The sequence below is a fragment of the Pundamilia nyererei genome, unplaced genomic scaffold, assembly GCF_000239375.1.
Source record: "Pundamilia nyererei isolate P.nyererei 1_Seehausen unplaced genomic scaffold, PunNye1.0 scaffold00069, whole genome shotgun sequence".
Classification (NCBI taxonomy): Eukaryota; Metazoa; Chordata; class Actinopteri; order Cichliformes; family Cichlidae; genus Pundamilia; species Pundamilia nyererei.
In genome coordinates, this window is record NW_005187470.1 from 1,415,977 (window position 1) to 1,435,373 (window position 19,397).

The 19,397-nt window shown below is 41.0% G+C and overlaps 1 protein-coding gene across 4 annotated transcripts in view; it reads right to left on the reverse strand.

Moving 5' to 3' along the window:
- The window catches only part of pald1a (phosphatase domain containing paladin 1a), a 55,075-nt gene that overhangs the window by 31,645 nt on the left and 4,033 nt on the right, over positions 1–19,397 (reverse strand). Inside the window, exons 1-17 of one of the 4 annotated variants that reach the window (XM_005736428.1) lie at positions 18,934–19,207; positions 12,905–13,099; positions 12,600–12,702; positions 11,475–11,654; positions 10,896–11,060; positions 10,649–10,809; positions 9,975–10,050; positions 9,029–9,183; positions 8,837–8,933; positions 8,546–8,650; positions 8,107–8,202; positions 7,888–8,022; positions 6,886–7,002; positions 6,367–6,546; positions 6,026–6,223; positions 5,574–5,714; positions 5,410–5,481 (exon numbers count right to left, since the gene is read on the reverse strand). In XM_005736428.1, the coding sequence (XP_005736485.1) occupies positions 5,410–5,481; positions 5,574–5,714; positions 6,026–6,223; positions 6,367–6,546; positions 6,886–7,002; positions 7,888–8,022; positions 8,107–8,202; positions 8,546–8,650; positions 8,837–8,933; positions 9,029–9,183; positions 9,975–10,050; positions 10,649–10,809; positions 10,896–11,060; positions 11,475–11,654; positions 12,600–12,702; positions 12,905–13,089 (2,166 nt within the window). In that variant the 5' untranslated portion in view covers positions 13,090–13,099; positions 18,934–19,207. Of the gene's footprint in view, positions 1–5,409; positions 5,482–5,573; positions 5,715–6,025; positions 6,224–6,366; positions 6,547–6,885; positions 7,003–7,887; positions 8,023–8,106; positions 8,203–8,545; positions 8,651–8,836; positions 8,934–9,028; positions 9,184–9,974; positions 10,051–10,648; positions 10,810–10,895; positions 11,061–11,474; positions 11,655–12,599; positions 12,703–12,904; positions 13,103–15,135; positions 15,216–18,933; positions 19,208–19,397 lie in introns of those variants that run through there. The other 3 variants (XM_005736427.1, XM_005736426.1, XM_005736429.1) reach the window with 3 other exon arrangements.

Here is a 19,397-nt window from a genome sequence, read left to right on the forward strand (position 1 = left end):
AATCTAAAGACATGCGGGAACAGCTGAGAAGTCAATGACATCAGCCTGGAAACTGTTACAAAGCCACGATAGGTCATTATCCACACTTGGACAGCAGGCGAACCTTCCCACGAACAGCTGCCCTACCAAAGCTACTCCAAGAGCGCTTCGATGACTCATCAAGGAGGTCATAAAAGAACCCAGAATAACATCTTAAGACTTGCTCAACAACAATGGCCAAAAACAGCATCCATGAGAGAGTTCCAATGAGAAAACCACTGCAACAAATGTTCAACTTTTTGGAACGTTTGAGTCACATCATTACATCGGGAATAAAACGAACACAGCTTTTCATAAAAAAGAACATCACACCAACAGTCAAACATGGTGGTGGTGTGATCATCTGGTGCTCCATTGCTGCTTCAGGACCTGGACAACTCGCTGTAATTGATGGAACCATTAAATGTGCTCCCTACCAGAAAATCCTGAAGGACAAAGTCTGGCTATCACTTTGTGGCCTAAAGCTCAAGCGCACCTGGGTTATGTAGCCGAACATGATTTGATGACCTTAAACAGGCTTTTTAAGCTTGCAAACCCTTCAAAGTGGAATTAAATTAATTCTACAAAGAAGTGAGGGCTAAAATTCCTCCACAGCAATGTGAAAGGCTCATTGACAATTATCAAAAACACCTTGTAGCAGTTCTTGTTGCCAGTGGTGGCTCAACCAGTTACGCTGCTTTTTAGATAAACTTTCATGGGGTTTTATCAGTAAGGTGCCCAAGCAAGTTAGGGCATATGAAATGTCTCCTCTGTATCATCATTTTGATACCAGGTCCATCTTCTGAATGCAATTCCTTCCAGATTTTATTTATAAGTAATTACCCAATGCTAACCTTTTCTTCATGTCCTTTGGTGCTGAACTGAATGTGTAGAGTGCTTTTTTATTGAATTAATGATGGAATGGAATTTATAGGATTCAGTTTTGGAACATTTGCCCTACACACTTGCTATAAAGACCTATGAATAATACCTTATGTATAGCAGTTTTTCAAGACATTGTTACAAAATGCTTTACACAAGGCGAACAACAAAAGTGGGGATAAAAAGCAATACAAAAAAAAATAAACAGAAGGAACACTTAAAGAGCTTATTCTGCAACTTTAAATGCAATATTTTAGGATCTTATTTTGCCTCTTTTTCTCCACTTCTCCATTAATTTTCATGAAATCTGGCCTAGTAGTTTTTGCATAATCCTGCAGATAGATAAACAAAGAGTCACTGTTTCAGTTTACAGGGGCTTTGGGGAACTGTTAAAAAAAGGATTGCTGAGTGTAAATGTTTTTTAAGGTGCTTCATAGACCTGAGGAGGGGAGCAGAGGATTACCAAGCAAGACATCAAACCAGGAGAGGATTATTAAACTCCATGCCAGTTCGTCTGTTGCGTAATGCTTTGGACCTCACAGACGCAGCAGCACCCTTCTTCAGAGGCTAAACTGGAGGCAGACAAGGTTTCCGTGGTGACCAACCAGTGTATCCCAGAAACTCCGGCAGACATGCTGCTGTGATTGGCATGTGGTATTGTGCGCCTGCCGAGTATCGCCTCTTTCTGTGCGTTCATGTTTACAATGCTATGGACTAAGGCAGCAGGTTCCAACCACTGATTCATTGTCACAACTCTGAATCACGAAAAACAGCCAGAGGCTCCAACTCACAGACACCATTCAGACCAGGTAAGAAAAGCTTCGGCTTTTGGCTATGCTGGGCCAAAGATTTCAATCACATGTGCAGAGAAAACACTAAAGAGAAGTGTGCAGTACCTCTTTGTGAACAGACAGCATGGCATACTGGTGATGTGATTCATTAAAATGGCCACATGGGGGCAGGAGATGTTTACAAAAAGCATTACAATGCCCAACTAGAAACTGCCAGAGCTTTAGCAACAAAAAAAACAAGTTTAGACAAAAGAAAATTATCTCAACTCTTTTGATAAATAGACTTTGTTTCAGTAGGACGTTTTGCCAAAGTAGGGCAGTTTGTCAAAAGCCAGCGTAAAATTGTCCTACTGGTAGGACGGTTTGCCAAAGTAGGATGGTTTGTCAGAACACCAGCTGTGATTTAACGCTACTCCGTTTTCATATTTGGAAAATAGGTAAGTATTAGCACTTTATTGACGTGGATACTTGATTTTCTAAGCCATTGTGAGTGTTTGTTCATTTTAAAGTGAAATCCTTATCTGCTTTTTGCACAAAACTGTCGAATTTGCAGCTTTGGTTAAGTCTGCTGTCAAGTTTTTGGACAAATTTGATGTTACCGACAAAGTTAGCAAGTTTGCAGTGCATTCTTGCTGAGTGATAAGACTATTAAATTCTAATTCATTAATATCTGTATGGTATGTTAAGTCTATTTAGGTAATGTGGTTATTTAATAGGTTATGTGCATTGTTTGCTGCACATATTGAAGCTCAAAAGAAAATGTCTATTTACATATTGAGAAGAAATGGGAAGAGATTTACTCGTTCATTTCTGCTGACTCCTAACCTTCTGGCTATGACAAGGCTCAGAGGCAAAACCTCAGACAATATGTCTCAAAATTCAGACTAAATGGTCAGAAATTTATTGTTAATACTAACAACTCATATATTTGGTTAAATTCATTTGTAAATATTTTTGATGAAGATGGACAACTCTTTTCTGGAACCAGAAGATTAGTAAAAACTAGGGATGGACCGATCCAATATACAGTATCAGTATCGGCCCGATCCTGACCTAAATTACTGGATCGGATATCGGGGAGAAATAAAAAAATGTGATGTAACTATGACAAAATGCTGCAGGCCCGGATGCACTGTCTACACTGGCTGTCTCTCACTCTTTACCCATCCCTGTTGCTTGTCAAGTGTTTCTTTGGTGTATTAAGAGTTTTTTCATGTGCTATGTGCAGAGGTGTTTTTTTTCTGTTCTCAAACTGATCTCCCTGTTGGAGCTCAGTTTGGAGGGAGTTATTTTTTTCTCCTTATCTTTCCTCGTGTTGTGCATTTTCCATGTTATACCCCTCTGACCTGTCTTCCCCATGTGATGTTTGTGTAATGTATGTATGGTCGGAAGGGTAAGATGGCGCTGGCACAGCTGGCAGCCTTAACCCAATTTCCCTCGAGATGAATAAAGTATGATCAATCAATCAATCAAAAGCACTTTCACAAAACTTGCAACATGGCGTAACCCAGCTCATGACCTTAAACACAAAGATGAAGTTATTCTGCCTTTACGCTGCACAGCTGCCTCTTCTTCTCTCCCCACTCCCTCTCCTGTTGCTACTTCAATCATGAAACTGTTCAATGATCAGCTTATCGGCTTTTCTGTCGCAAGTCCCGTCTCTCTTGTTTCTTTATCGCCCACTTTCCACCAGAAAGAGGAAAACAGTGAATGAACAACAGCAGCACGTTTAAGCTTGATAAGCTGTTGCTAGAATTTATTTAATATTACTTTCTAGTATCAGCTGATGTTTGCTGGAGCCACAGCCGTACAAGCTGCTGGGCCATGATATTGGTTTGGATATGTGGTGCGAGGGAAACATGAAGATCATCTGAATCTGAATCATCTGAATCATCAGAGCATTAAGTTTATTAGATTGGTCAGCATTCCTGAACTATGAAATATTTTGGGTGCAGAGTATTTTTTGCATGAAGGTATAACAGAATAGCTTTAGTGTTTTGTTTTTTAAAACTTGAGTATGAACTTATACAAAATGCAGCAAGATATATTTTTAAAAAAACAGTTTTATTGATTATAAAATACACTATATCAAATTCATATCGGTATCGGCAAACTTATGAAATCGGTATCGGTATTGGACATAAAAAAGTGGTATCTCTAGTAAAAACCAAGGACGATGCCACGAGGATCTTTCATGAGTTTTATTCATGTCCAATTGGAGGACACGCTGGCATACACGAAACGCTAAATGCAGTGTGTTCCAGATTTTACTGGTTTAGTATGACAGTTGAAATTAAAAAATGAGTATGTATTAACTGTTTGTATTGTAGTTAAATAGTGTTTAAAATAAGCAAAGGTTTTTTGCTTCGGAGCGGGTAATTTTACGTGTAGGATGATTATTCTATCGGTAGGACAGTTTGCCAAAGTAGGATGATTTTTCAGACGTCGTCGTAAAATTATTCTACGGGTAGGACGGTTTGCCAAATAGGATGGTTTGTCAGAACACCAGTCCAAACTCCGCTTCAGGTCCCAAAGTCAAATGAACACTGCCGCATCACTGAGAGTTACAAACTGATTTCATTCTTTCGTCTTTCAGCTGGATCAGTGTAGCTGCTCTACCAGGTGTAAGAATTAAGTTTAACATCCAGGCATCCACTGTTAAAGTTCATGGAGTTAGAAGTTAGCAGGAAGTTAGCTCGCTAGTTTCCACCTAAACATGATATACCATGATCTGACTGAGGGATATCTGAAAGAGACAGAAAACTAAACAGCAGTGACTTTTTTTGTAGGGTTACTGAAGTTGGGGTAGCTGGTATATAATGATGTGCTACATGATCGCTAGCAACACAGCTATGTTAGTGTGATATATAAACACAGTGAAGCTGGAGGATAAAAGCTAACTTTTTTCACTCGTGAGGCTTCCTGATGGTTAAGGACAAATGCAATCACATGGCAGGATGCTGTAAACGGACCAAACTTCAGTCAGGAGAACAACTGAGATAATCCATCCACATTGAACAGAACAGAACAAGATACAAAGCATTAAAACATGTTAAAAACCAGAGCTGTAATAAACACAGAGTAGTTTGGAAGCGGACGCAGGGTTCATACGTCATCACTTAAAACCCGGATAGATAGCTGTTATTTCCCAGTGTATTTTGATTCCATTAGTAGCATGCACAACCAAAAACATCTCACCTACAGGTGTTCTAGCTTCATTAACCTGTGTTTAAACAAGTATTCAAGTGTTGCATTTGACTGTCAAGATTTGATTATCTTGTAAATTCAGCACAACAGCAGAACACGTATCAGGTAAGAGTAGATCTTAGCAAATTCACCCCAAGGTCAGACCACTCGGAGACTGCTCATAACAGTTAACATATTAAATGTTGGAAGAGTTTCCAGGAGAAAATATCTTCTTCTGAAGTTTGCAAAGTCACATTTAAATAAACCACAGGACTCGTAGAGTATTTTTTAACTGGCCTCAGCATACCAGCTCAAACACCTCATCACAACCCAGTTTTGAGTGAATAAATTAGTTAATTTCCAAACAGATATATTGTTGTAATACAGGTAATTCAAAGGGCTGCTGACTAATCTCAAATTCTCTGTTTTAGTTTATGTAAACTTATGTTCATTATGCAAAGAAATTGAAACTTCAAGATGTTTTTATGCGTTTACAAGCTGGTGAAGATACTGTTTTTTAAAGTGCACATACCTCAAATTCTCCTTTTGTGTACTTAGCATCAGGAACACTCACAATCTCATCTTCAGCAAACTCAGGAAAACCCTGCAAATGGAAGCCAAGTTTTTATTAGTTGAAGTGGTTTTATACAGAGTGGCTCTCAGTAAACATGCAGACAACTCAAATATTCAGCTCACATTAAAGTGCCAGAGAGTCAGAACGGCGACGACCATAGCGGTTGTGGTCCTGCCTTTGCCATTGGAGCAGTTAAAAACAAACGCTGAGTGGGAATCCTCGGCCAAGGAGCTCTTCATGCCCTCCAGTAGCTTATCAAAGTCCTGCAGATGGTTAAACATACAAATATTACCACAATATGTCTTTATTTATGCAGATTTGTATTGATATCACATGAAAAAAAATGAAAAAAAAATTAAATATAACACATAAACAGTTTTGACAAATTGAAATCTGGTTCTACGATTATTAACCACTAGAGGGAGCAAAAGTCTTAATCATTCTCAGCTGTCTTTAATTCAAACACCTATCAAATGAACCAGAAGCTGTTTCTGCTTCTTGAGACTGCATGTTTGAAAGGACGCGTGTGTTTGTACACACACGTGTTTACACGCACAGGCCGACACATCATTACCTCCTCTCTGGGTGCGCTGCAGTCTGGCAGAGGGATGCGTTTGCAGACAAGGCCCTGGTGAGAGCTTTTGTGCTGGTTGAAGATCTCCTGAACAGTCAGGCAGGTTTTAAACATCTTCATCTGTTTCTCCTGCTCAAGGATCACCTCCAGCCACTTCTGCGCTTGCAGAATCTCCTCCTTTAGGGATGTTTCCAGTTTCTAAAGGAGGAGAATACAGAAATGTTTTCACTTGTTTTGAAGAACAGACTAAAATCCTTGGGACATTCTTTATTTATTCAACCTAATATAAAAGCCATGAAAAACATTTAAAAAGACAGAAAAAATAATAATTTTCTCTGTACCTCTAGCAGCTCTGGGTCAGATGAGGGGATGGAGATGTGTTGGTCCAGACACGTGGGCTCCCTCACAGCAAAAATCTGGCCATTTCCTTCTAACACCAGCTCTTCCTGTAGGTTGACCCACAGCACGTGGGTGTGCTTCCTCTTTTCATCCGTCAGATGGGCCAAAACAGCTCCAGTAGCCTGCACGCAGCAAGTTAAGACGATTAGGGCAAGAAGCTGGAAGTCCAGTGTGAGCGTCTTGAGGTGGGCGAGTGGCAAGTAATCATGACTCATTCTGCTGAGTCTGTTTGTACTTATGAATAAATCCGACTGCATAAATGCATACTGATGTTAACTATTACAAAACTGTCAGCTGAATGTTTAAATGATTTTATTTTAAGACAACTAAAATATCAAAGTGTGTCTTTTAGTAATTATAGCAAAGATTACAAAAACATTTCTTTCTTTCTGGATCAAATTAAAAAATCTCCCATTTTTCTTGCATTCATTTTGATTAAAGTAGGACATAATCTGCTGCACCTCAGATGTTGGCTGAGCCACTCCATAAACAGGCATCTTGGGCACTCGTCTGAAGTTAACCGCCTTCATCTCTTTTACTGTGCTGAGCACGTCAGGAGCCAAGTACTCATCAGCAACCTGCACACACACAGTCATTCACAGCATGTAATATACGGTGCTTTTAAAGACAGATAATCACAAATACAGATGAGGGATCTTGGATGAATGCATGAAATGTGTTTTCATACCAGCAGCTAGCATGGTGGCTTCTATGTGGAAATGTATTTAGTTTAAAGGGGTAAATGTAGGGAGATGATGATTAGATCATAACAGATTTAGGGAACTTGTTCAGGAATATGTTTACAAACAAAAAGCTAGCCAAGGACATAGACTGAGAATTTCAGCTTCACACAAAAATATCCAAGCAATGATGCAACTCAAAACAAGCAGACTTTTCAATATTTCTATTATTTCTTATTTTATCAGTTTCTTTTAAGCTCAGTCTGCCAACATGTCTCAAAACTATATCTAAAATATACGTTTTATTTAACAGCTTCTGATGCAAAAACAGGAATTAAATGACGCACTATTGCCCCAAATCCTCATCTGCTCAGCGCAGCCACACAAACCTAGCGACCTGGTCAGTTAGTGTGTCGCCTTAGTGGCACTGGTGACTTTTCTGTCTTTAGCCTGTGGCTAAATGTTGTATGGATTGTGACTGATTCTTGTAAATGTGTTCTGTGAAACCTAGTGGTGTTTTTATGAGGTTTAATCATTTACCAATGTGCTACAAATGACCATTTACCTATTTGCATTGTTATAAAATCACAATAACTGAAAGAACGGACACAGCTTGACATTTTCAAGTTAAAAGTTTACAGAACACGAACAAAAAGATCTGCAATGAAAAATAGCCTATAAATCAGGCTCTGAATGAAATGCGAGCAAAGACCACATCCTTCCCCATCATCAGCAATGTTAACAACAATGATATTGTTAAATATAATAATCTGATTTTCCCACCAGCACTCGGGCTCCTTTAGTGACCAGCTCTGCCGGAGCGGACAGCTCTGATAGATCCATGCAGGCCAGTAACCTGTACAGCCAAGCATGGCAGCACATCCACTGGCTGAAGTTCGACACAAAGGCAAGAGGATACTGCAAAAAACAACACATAGTTACGACTTACAATTTCTTTTTCATGGTCCCAGAGAAGACATGTATGCTGAAAAAACTTTTTACCTGCTCATGAAGGTATGCATTGAATACAATCAAGTAGAAGTATCGCTCCAAGCTCTGCATTGTTCTGTTGAGAAAGTAGTCTTTGGTACTGCTTCCCTAAGAGAGGAATAAAAGCTTGATTATCTGGTCACAGTAGCAGCTTCTACAAGGTTTTTATAATTTTTCTAGTAAAGCACTTTAACCAAACCTGCTTTAATAATTAAGCTTATTTCTTGAAAGACAGGAAAGAGATCAATTAATGATATCAACTTCTCAAGTCCTCTATCAGCTCGAGAGCTCTCACTGATAAAAGACGTTTATCAAGGCTGATTGTGCTCTCACATGTCTTCTATTAAGCAGGACATAAACTGAGCAGTTTATGAGCCATTTATAGTACAAGCTGCTGCTTTTAAAGAGAAGTTCCAAGTTACAAACGTCAAAAATCTATATAATTACTAACCTGAATTTGATAATCTTCACCAATTCCCTCCAGCTTACTCTTGTTCTCATATATTGCTTCTTTTATGTTGTGCATTTCGGAACACAGGGCAATCGCCTGGTCAACCTGTGAAGAAGAAAAAGACAATAAATCACATATATGAACAATTTGTTTTTAAATACCTGTTTGGGTAATAAAATACTCTGTACCTCTCATTTTTGCATAAAATCTTTATTTGGGACCTACGTGTAATTTATTATAATAGTTTTTCTTTCAAATCATTGTTATGTAGACAGACATTATCAGCTTTACCTCTTCCATGACCTGCTGTCCATTAGGCAGCTTGTTGATCAGAGACTGGATCACCTGGAACAGTGGTCTGGGTTCTGAAGCAGCCGGCTCCTCAACTCTGACAAAACAAAACAAATATTTTGCCTTTATAAAAAAAAATAATTAATTAATAAATACTTGTCATTGATTTTCTATTTGATCTAGACTTCTTACTGGGGTGGAGGCTGTGAATCACCCCTGAGGCGATTCATGACAAGCGTGCCCAGGATCATGGCTAGGTTGGTGCGTCCAACGCCCACCTGGCAACTGAACAGCAGAGCAGGCAGCTTCTGGGATGCACCAGGGCCCAGAGACAAGCTTGGGCTCTCCTGGAAAACGATGCACATAGATGAGAGTTAAGCTATTTTCACACATGAATGGAAGACAATGTCAGAAGTCCCAAATGCCAAGTTGTGCAACAGATTTGCTCTTACTACCAAAAATAGTATGGTACTTCCTGGATAGGGTGCATTTTTTAACGTAGGACACGAGATGCCCACTTGTCACGTGATAGATAATACATACTTTGCACTGGAAAATGTCAGTTTACAGAGAAATCAAATTCGTTTCCAAGAAGCTATCCATTAAAATTCTACATCTGGGGCCATCAAACCAATGATATCCGGCTCACCGCATTGAATTGATCACTTTGGAAATATCAGTGAGTGACTAAGATTTACTAAAACAAAGCTCTGATCCAAACAGAAAAAATGAATCCGCTTTCAAACCACAGGGAATGGGAACGGCTGCTGCAAGCCACTCCAAAAAAGGTCACAACAAGAATAAAAGAACATCCTGTATGAGTGAAGGGAAGGACGGAAACCAGACAAAGTGGATGACCAAAGAATGGACATGAAGTGAGTCCTTACTGCCTTCTTTTGGGGGACTTATCAATAATTGATTACACATACAGGACAGATAATGGCATACATGTGGATTAAAAAAGCTAGCGTTACTTTCTCACTACCTCAGTGAAAAACTCCAGGCGCTCTCCAAAGCTCTGACCATGAATAACTTTAATGGCGCATCAGAACAAGATCCAAATATAAAAAACAAGCCCAAAAAAGGACTATGTAACAGCTGGGTTTGTAGTGTGATTGGCATTTTTACATCTGCTTACCCTGAGTATGTTAACAAATGCGTCAAAGTCTTCTTCCAATGGTGCTCCCTCTGTGGGCAGCGGCAGTCTGTAGTACCTGCAAAACAACACACTGTCACCCAGAGTTGAACCCGTCCCTGTGTATGTTGTGTCAATACTGTCCTTATGTAGGTCAGAGCACATAAACATATAACCTTAAGACTTTACAGCCGAGCTCCCTAATGTTGTGTTTCCTAATCTCATCAGATAGAAACTATGCCTTTTCCGGCAAACTGCAAAGGATGATGGGAGAGATTGAATCACAGGATGAGCCCAAACACCTGCACTTTGAATCTATTTATAATAAAACATCCTATCGTTTACGAAACATAAAGATTAAGAGTAAATGCTTTAGGGCTCTCCTATGGAAGTAATACATTCTCTTGGCCTGGATACGCAGCGAGCGGTTCACAACATCTCAGCAAAGCCGACACCGCAGATCTGATTGCAAACAGGATGTTTCAATCTGTAGTTTTTACGCCCCCGTTTCTTCTCGTTTCCAAAAAAACGCAGGGCAACCAGTCTTTGCACAAACAAGCACCACTATTTATAACCTTCCCTGCATGTTCAGCAGCAGGCAGCCACACGCTGCTTCGTGTAAACTTGTGCGTGTGACTTGAGGAGCTCAGGCATAATAAAGGAACAATGTAAACAACCTGTAGGCCGGCATAGTGAACATCGGCCTCTTGTAGACCTCTTCGGTCACATGGATGTCCTCCTCGCACGTGATAGATATCTTCTGCGGCTCGTCTTTAAAGAACTCGATGTCATTGTAGACGTAGAAGACGTTTTCGTTGAGCTTGGCGAAGTCATGGAGCTGTGGAGCGTGGATGAAAGGAGAGTTTTAGTACTGTTGCAAATGACACAAAAAAATCAGGGATTACGCATGAGTTTGTCTCTCACCTCCTTTCTGATGGTGAGCTCCAGGCTTTCCACCCTCTCCTCTTTTTCCAGGTCATGAAGGTTCTCATGTAGATTTTCCTTCCTCCTCGGGGTATATGGCACAAAGTCATTGTCCTTGTGCAGGAAAACAACGGGCTCCTCTCTTACACAGACGAATATAACCTCCTGTAGGAAGAAATATGGGAAAACAGGCCTCCTCCTTAAAACGACACTACTTTTAAAAATAGCTGGAAACAATTTCTCGTCATATGACACTGAGCACATGAATACAGAGTTTTAAAAACCCGATGTATAATTTTGTCAATTTCATTTTAATTGCGGCCGGTTTCTAGCTGCTCTAAGTAGAAAGATTCATTTTCCACTGGCGCACATGACCACAACTTTCTGTTTGCTCAGTTCTGCAATCCAGCCACAGCCTCCACCGAGCACTTGACTCCTCAAATATTTACTGACAACACGGAGCGAAAGAGGCCAGGCAGAGCTAAACTGGCACCAGCACAGGAAAATAGGATCTACAGAGAAACCTATCGAAGGCTTAAGAGGAGCACAGTGAAATTGTGCACAAGTTATAGCAGTGACCTCTTGTCCTTGCGCCTGGAGTCTCTGGAGAACCTGCTTGAACCCAGTCAAGCTGGGCTGACCCATGCCATACAGGGGGTAGGATCCTTTCACTTGGCGGAAGTTGGGCGCCCCATAACTGCCCGTGGTGTTTAGGACATCAGCCTTGCTGTAGACATCCTGGACCATGAAGTACTCCCCCTGGAAAGGAGAGCACATATAAATCTGAACTGAGCCAAACTGTTCCAACTTCCAGCACAGCCTTCATTGGGAGAGTAGCAAAGTAAACATTACAGTGGTTGACACGGTGTTTACATGTGGAAGTGCTTTGTGTCATCGCTGCAAGATTAAGCTAGATTTTTGTCCTCTGTGTTTGCAAACAACACCAAAAAGATAACGTGCGGTTACTGTGTCGTCTCAGAAAGTTCAATCTATGCCCTCCCGCCCAAATCTTTAGTAGACCTGTTCCCTACACTGATCCAGAGAGCTTAACGCACTGAAACAACAAATACAGACACCCTCATGACCATTGGACTTTCCAGATTCTTCTTATATTTACATTATATACATATTTACGTGTCTTTCCCATTTCTAGTTGGTATTTCAATTTGTTAACAGAGGAATAATATCAAATCTACTGTTTTAAAATGAGCTCTAACTTACTATGTGCACAATATACAAGTATATAAATATATAAAGAAGATTGATTAGTAGTTTTACTACTTTCAATGTCAGCATCAGCCCCAGAAATCAAGTTTTAATCAGGTATTAGGCGTTCATAACATTTCAGACAAACAGTACTGGTAGAAAGAAAGGAAGTCACTTTTTAAGGAGATGTTCTCAAGACTAAACTCCCGACCTCTCTACACATATAAAAGGAGCTGTGAGTTAACACTGACAAAACACTGCATGCTTGAACTACCACAGCACAGTTGACAGAGCAGATCAAAGCCTTGAGAGGAGGGTGACAACATTCCCGTTTTAATGGCTGCCTCTGATCATAAAAAAGCGCATGACAATGTTCCTACACCACTCTGCAATTTGGACATGTAAATGTGAAAAAGAAAGAATGGTGAGATGACTCCACAGCTTGCTGTGACAGTGTTGTTCTTTGTCGCAGCTACAAGAAGAGCACGGCACCCTTACCTGCACGAGGTAGTGCTCGGGCAGAGTGTCTGATATCCGACCGACTTTGTAGTTGGTCTTGAGGATGTCGTCGTGAATCTGAAATTCCTGTCTGCAATTATATCTGCAATGCAAAACACAAAACAAGGTGTGGATGGTGCAGAGAGGCCAATTTAATTATCAGCTGCTATTTGCTTGGTCTGGGTTGACAAAAGAGATGATAACGGGGGCAAACACCGTGGCTGGAGGGTGAGGGGGCTGTCACCTCAGCGATCAAAAAGGTTTCACACCCGACTGTGAGGACGTAGATTCGGGGAGGGACTTACGTGATAACCACAGGTGCAACTTTGTTGGTGATGATGGACTTGGCCTTGTTGTTGTGGATGTTGACTGTCTGGAAGGGGCTCATGCAAAGAGACTGCTTGCTGTCAGCCATCGCGTTGCCATGGACACTCTCAAGCGGCGACGCAACAGAAACGGGCTGTGGTGCGGCACTGGCAGTTGTACCCATGCTCCACAAGCTGCTGTAAATGGCATCGCAGTGGACTTAGAAACAGGAAGCAATCACACACGAACGCACGCACACAGCGGCGGAACATACAATAGTGTGTATTTGGAGAGTGACATCATTTACAAACATACTTAAGGTGTGAAAAGTTATTCAGTACTAGTCTCACACTAAGACTAGGAATGGGTTAGAAAAAAGTGTTACTCACCAGCGTGTGCTACATAAATAGAATTTTGAATTACTATGCAGATTTTTTTTATTTTTCACATCATGAAACATTTTTTTCTACGCTAGCATCACGGCTGAGGATTGCCCACCAGTGAGCTCATTAAATGTGACACACAGACAGACAGCGAAGTTCCTGTAATAATAAAGAAATACATACATTTAAAAAGTGTGACGAGTTACACTTGAGCAGGCTTTGCTTGCTTGCTTGCAGGTAGGCCATATGTGTACAGGGCAAAAGAGGACTGGATTTGCTCAAAACCATGCACTTTATTAGATTTTTCAAATGTATCTGAATTAATAAACAATAAACAATAAACAACAAGGCTAAAAATTCTTAAAACTGACGGTGGTCTGTTATATTGGCCCCCAAAGGCCTTCTCTGTATCTCTCTTGTGTTTTGATACAGTGCTGCCATGAGGTTATTTAGGGTTTCAGGAAATTAGGTACTGACATTCATGGTCGCCAGAGGATTCGCTATCTTTGTGAGTGCTAAATAAGAAGACCGGTACCATTCTCATATCTGTAGAATATAGAAGAAGTGGAAACACGGTTAAAGGCTATTATGATCTCAAAGGGTCTGTTTGGAAGGTTTTTAACATGGTTAACCAGAGCCATGGTAATCAGTATGTTTGGATGGCACTGCTCTTAACATATAATCAGATTGAAAGAATCTACATGTTGAACTATATTTTTTCTGATTATCATTGCAGTTTTGCAATTCTTACATGGCAAGCATTCAAAGCTGGATATAGAAAAAATCTGCTTTTATTTTAGCCAAAAAATTGTTTTATCACATAAAAACCGCAGTATAATTGTATTCAGGATATGTGATCAAATAAGCTGAGCTATCATGTATTATGAAAAATATTATCAGTGGTAGTTTTCCGATGCATAGAGCAAGGCTCAGCCAATAACTCATAAAATCCGCCTTTTTAGGCTTAACCATTAATTTCATTTCTCTACAGTTTCATCGTGGTCATAGTGGTAGGGGTTCAGAGTCTCCAATGAGAGCCAGCCAGGTTTCAACAAAACCTTTTCTCCTCTGAATAAAAACCAAGCTTTCCAGGGAGCTCTACAGATAAACAAACAAAACTTCTGACAGCCTAGCAGGCCACACCATCAGTGCTCATTAACATCGCTTGTAAGACACAGCTGGCTGGGAACCTATTACCCCTAACTTAAATGAACAGAATAATACATTGAGTCCCCAAACACAATCAGAGAGAATGAATCCAACAAACACAAAATCTACCGAATGTCACACAGTTCAGCCGTATGGAAGCTTAGCCTTCTAGCCGAGCTCAAAGCACCTCTGTGTGATCATCAGTTTTGAATAGAGTGGGCTCTCAAGGTGCAGAGAGGCTGTGGGTGAGAGAAGTGCCGCATGAGTCACAGCTACTGTCTTCTTTGTTGCTTCTGAAGGTAAGAAGGTAGGTCAAGCCTTGTACTCGGAGACTTTTTGATTCAGCAGAAAGATTCTTCTCACAAGCATAAAGTGTTTCCTGGTTTGGATTTTTTTCAATGTACAGTATAAATGGTTTGTAGTTCAAAGAGTTCAAATAATCATAGGATTTCAGTAATTATGCTTCTATCAAATAACAGCTGCGGGAAAAGACTGAAGGCAAAAGAGTCAGAAGCCCTGCCCGAGTTCAATAGGAGGAAGCCAAGTTTTCAATGCTGTGCTCCAGCAGCTTCACAAATCTATTTAAGTCCCCGACACATACCAAAAGGTTCTCTGTTAGCATAATTTTGTGGCCACCGCAGGAAACGTAACAAAAAACACTCCTTGGCGTAACAATTCAGTAAAATATAATATCTTACGCATGAGATGAAGTGCAATCTGTGCTTCCAGAGCCCTTTCTTTGCTGCTTTCTTTCTGCCATGGTCCAAAGGAGTGTGAGAACTTGGCATCACATCCAAAAAAAGAAATCTTCCTTCTTTGAATCCACTCACCCACCCCCAGTCGGAGGGAAACACCCCTTGTGGGAGTTCAAAGTGCCAGGCTGCTTGGCATTCAGGCAAAACTTCAGAAGTTATACTTTTCAGACAACGTACTCCTCGTCTTTGCTCCGTCTCCTGACTGATGTTGGGGAATAGATTCATGCAGGAGACTGGAGTCTCAACGGAGGAGACCAGGGGAAGTAGCAATACATCTGGCAGCCAGATGGCTAACGCTTAGCTTTCTTTCACATGGGCAGGCTATGCACAAAGATAACACACAGCTGACTCTTTCCAACGGACAACACATGAAATGATAACTTTATTAATCACTTGACAGAAGCGGATCCACAGAAATATTTTCATTTTTTTTTCAAAGCTTTTTAACTTCTGCTTTTATCTCATAAGTTTTGCTTATGTTAGCAGGAAATTGCAATATTTCTTCTCTTTCCTTTGAAACTTTTATTTTTAATGAATAAGGGTGGCATGAACCAATCTATACTTGCAAATTCGACGTGTAGGCTACATAAATGATACAGAAACAAGCTGTGGTAAACATTGTACGCCCAAGTATACCACAAGATGTAGCAGATGTAAAAGTGTTGCCAGTTTTGGATTATCCATGTAAGATATGCCCATTTTTTTACAGAGCATTCAAGCTAGGAATACTGTGGCATCATGCCACCCCACTATTCTGTATACAAGCTACGAAGACGGAAAGGGGGGTGGCTTTGTTGCTGCGCATTTAAGCCCTTGGGAGAGATAGTAAAAGAGCCAAATTGACAGTAGTAGAAAGACATAGCCAGCACTCCGAATGCTGATGGTTTGGACATCACATGGATCTGATTCCAAAATAACGACACACGATGAAAAATGAAGCACATTTTGCAGGCCTGCTGCAGATTAGTGTGAACAAGCAAAGGTGTCATTAAGAGAGGTCTTTCTAACACTTTTAAGGCAAACCGTTCACCTTAACGAGTTTTGCTTTGTTCTTCTCTTAAAGTAACGGGTAGAAACAGACTAATTTCAATCTCTGTCCCTTTAAGGGCATTTAATCAGTAGGTTTCTTTTACCCACCACCACAGTTATGCATGGCTCTGTGGTTTAGTGGAAGGCCATAAAACACTGAAAACTGATTCTCACATTATATTCAGCCACGCACTAGAACTTCCTAAATCTTATCGCATATGTGATGTGGTTGTTTGCGAAACATCTGATAATTGAGGATACGTGATACGTTGCTTTGACTTTTCAGCAAGGAAATGGTCACACTGTAGGCTCTGCTCTCTTACTTTGCAGCCTGTCACCACTGCTGCAAGACCACGGTGCACACACTTTGATACAGACGTTCTTGCTAGACGCAAGGGCAGCTCTTCAACTGCACTAATTTCAGCATGGGCAGACCTGGTCTCCGCCCCCAGGCGGGCAGCCGGGGTGGAGGCCTGTGTAGAAATAGCCCTCAGTCATAAACATCCTACTGGCAAGCCAATCAAGGCAACTCATTAGAGAGGCTGTTTATCCCACACATCAACCAGAGTAGTACTGCACACACACTGAAGCACTGCACTGATGCTGCACTGTGTGCAGGTCCGATGAAAGATAAGTGGAATTCAATGAAATAAGTAAATGCACACACAAACAAAAACAATAATCTTGAATTCAGCTTTCTGTGTTTGTGTAGGAATCTGCCAACAAAGCTGTGATCAGCTGGTGAAAGTTAACCAGCGGCACTAATATTTAAATTCAAAGACAGCATAGTGGGCTTACGACCATGGAAACCAGAAGCTACTGCCAGCCTATCAGTACTGCTCCATTCAGGACAGCCCCATTTAAATTCAGCCGGTGTCCCAACTTTGCTGTAGCAACGTCTTCAGACAAAAGGGTCTGAGCGCAGACAGGAAGGAGCTTGCAGCTGCAGGATGCATCTGTTGGTGGCCCCGAGGAAGGATGCAGAGCACACTTTATTCATACGAGATGCAGGGGTTTAAGAGAGATGGGTATCACTTTGTAGTGCGCAGGAGATCTTTCAACACAACTTCCCACATTGAGGTTGAGAGGAGAGCCGCCAGCGTGTCAACAAAAGCCACATTAAAATTCTAAATTCAATACAAATTGGCATCACCTAATTCATAATCAGGGATCCTGTGTATTTTCTGGTCTCCATGGAGGCCACTCGTTCAGTCTGAAAATGTTTAGGCTAAAAGCATGCTGGGTACACAAAAATAAGCTGATTTAGTGCAATGCAGTCATGTCGTGTCTGGAAATAGCCACACAATATCCCCATCAACCATCTGATCTTCTGTGCACTAACTTAAAGTATGACATCTGAATGCTAATTTTATTTAATAATAACAATGACACATTGTCCCACTCTCTCTCATCACAGGCTAGACCGAGAAAACCCTTCGACCAAACTCAGTCACACCCCCACACAAGCTAAGGAAGCATAAGCACACCTTGACAGGAAACGCTTACATGTACTCTCTGAAACTTCCTCCCTGCAGCTGTACGCATATTTCACCAACGAGGTTAAGGGTTGCAGGCGTGATTCCACAGGACATTGCTAGTTCCTGCCCTAAAATGTCAGTTCTGCACGGAAATGAGCTCAGTGCTTCCTCTGCAAAAAATCTTTTTTGTGTTTTCCTTCAACTGTTCCAAAAACCTCATTGTGAATTTGTGTCAACTTGTGACTTTTGCTAATTATTGTACAAAAGAAATGGCCCGGCGATGTGCTCAGAAAGAGCACACTGTGGTAAAAAGAAGCTGCGTGCTGATGCATGGTGAGAGGATGCTATTTTCAAATCTGATCAAATGTGTGAAATAGCATTTCCACTGCAAGAGTTAGCATCCAGAGTGACAGCCGAGGTGCACACACTGACTGGACGACATCTAAAGGAAATAGCATGTAGCACTAGTAAGAGCTGAAAATCCACTGAGACACAAACAAACTCTGCTTCTGTTACTGCAGTGAGACAACATAAATCACGAGTAACCTTTAGCCTTGTGCATTCTTGCTTTCATCACAGCTTGACAGTGAACTCCAGCTAAAAAGGGTTTCCAAATCTATTTTTAAAAACCCTGTCTGTAATTTATTTCATCTCAAGGTGCCAATAATATCTTCTTATTTCAAGCCTGCAGTGGTGTGGTTTTCACTTTTTGTAAACCTCAGTGTCTGGCCACAATATTCTGGCAGATCTGCCGATTCAAGTGACAGCAGATAGATTTTACACCGAGTTGTTAACTTGTTACATTTCGCTTGCAACTCGAGCTGAAGTGCTAAACTTGTGTAAGTGCAAACAGATCTTGACTGAGCAGCATTTTGTAAGATGGTCAAGGGTGTCTGAATCATTTCAAACAGGTGCTGGTCACTCCAGCAGAAGAATGAGAGTGGATAAACACTTAAGAGGAGAGCTTAGGCGTCACATGCCATTAAGAATGCAGTCCATGTAGCTATGTGAATGTCAGCCATGACTGGTATTACCAAAGAATGTTGTAAACAGATTAAAAAGATATTTTACATCTCTTAAGTCTCATGTAAAATCACAGCGTGCATCTAAAGAACAGCGCATGCCATTTCTTTTGTACCTCTTGAAAACATACTGATGACACGTTTTGCGACCACAAACCAGCAAAAGGAGTCAAGTGTCACAACAAAGAAAATGCAAAGTATGACAACTGTACCTGACATTCAGCTGCTCATTCCACCGTCCGAGAGGTGCACGAGTCTCAGAGAAACACAATCACAAAACAGAAAATAATGGGTTAAAAAGAACCAAAATGACAGCTCTCCGGCAGGCAAGCAGTCTCACTCAGACATCCCCACTGGCATCTCTGTCTGTTCTGTGAGGCAATGTGTCTCTGCCTCCTGATCAAACTACAGCAGGCGGCAGTCTTGCATCATTAACATGTCCTTATAAAGCAAGTCAATGAACATGTCCTTCAGTAAGGACAGATCCCAGACAGCCACTGAGTAGGAAAAGACGGGAGTGTGCAGGGAGGTGGGGTGGGGGGGGGCTCCACTGTTGGTTTGTTTGTTACTTTTTTGTATGCATCCCCTGAACATGAGGTGCAAGGTTGCTGGGATTTGTGTGTGTATGAAACTGATTGCGCATGTGTGTGTGTGCGTGTGTGTGTGTGTGTTTGGG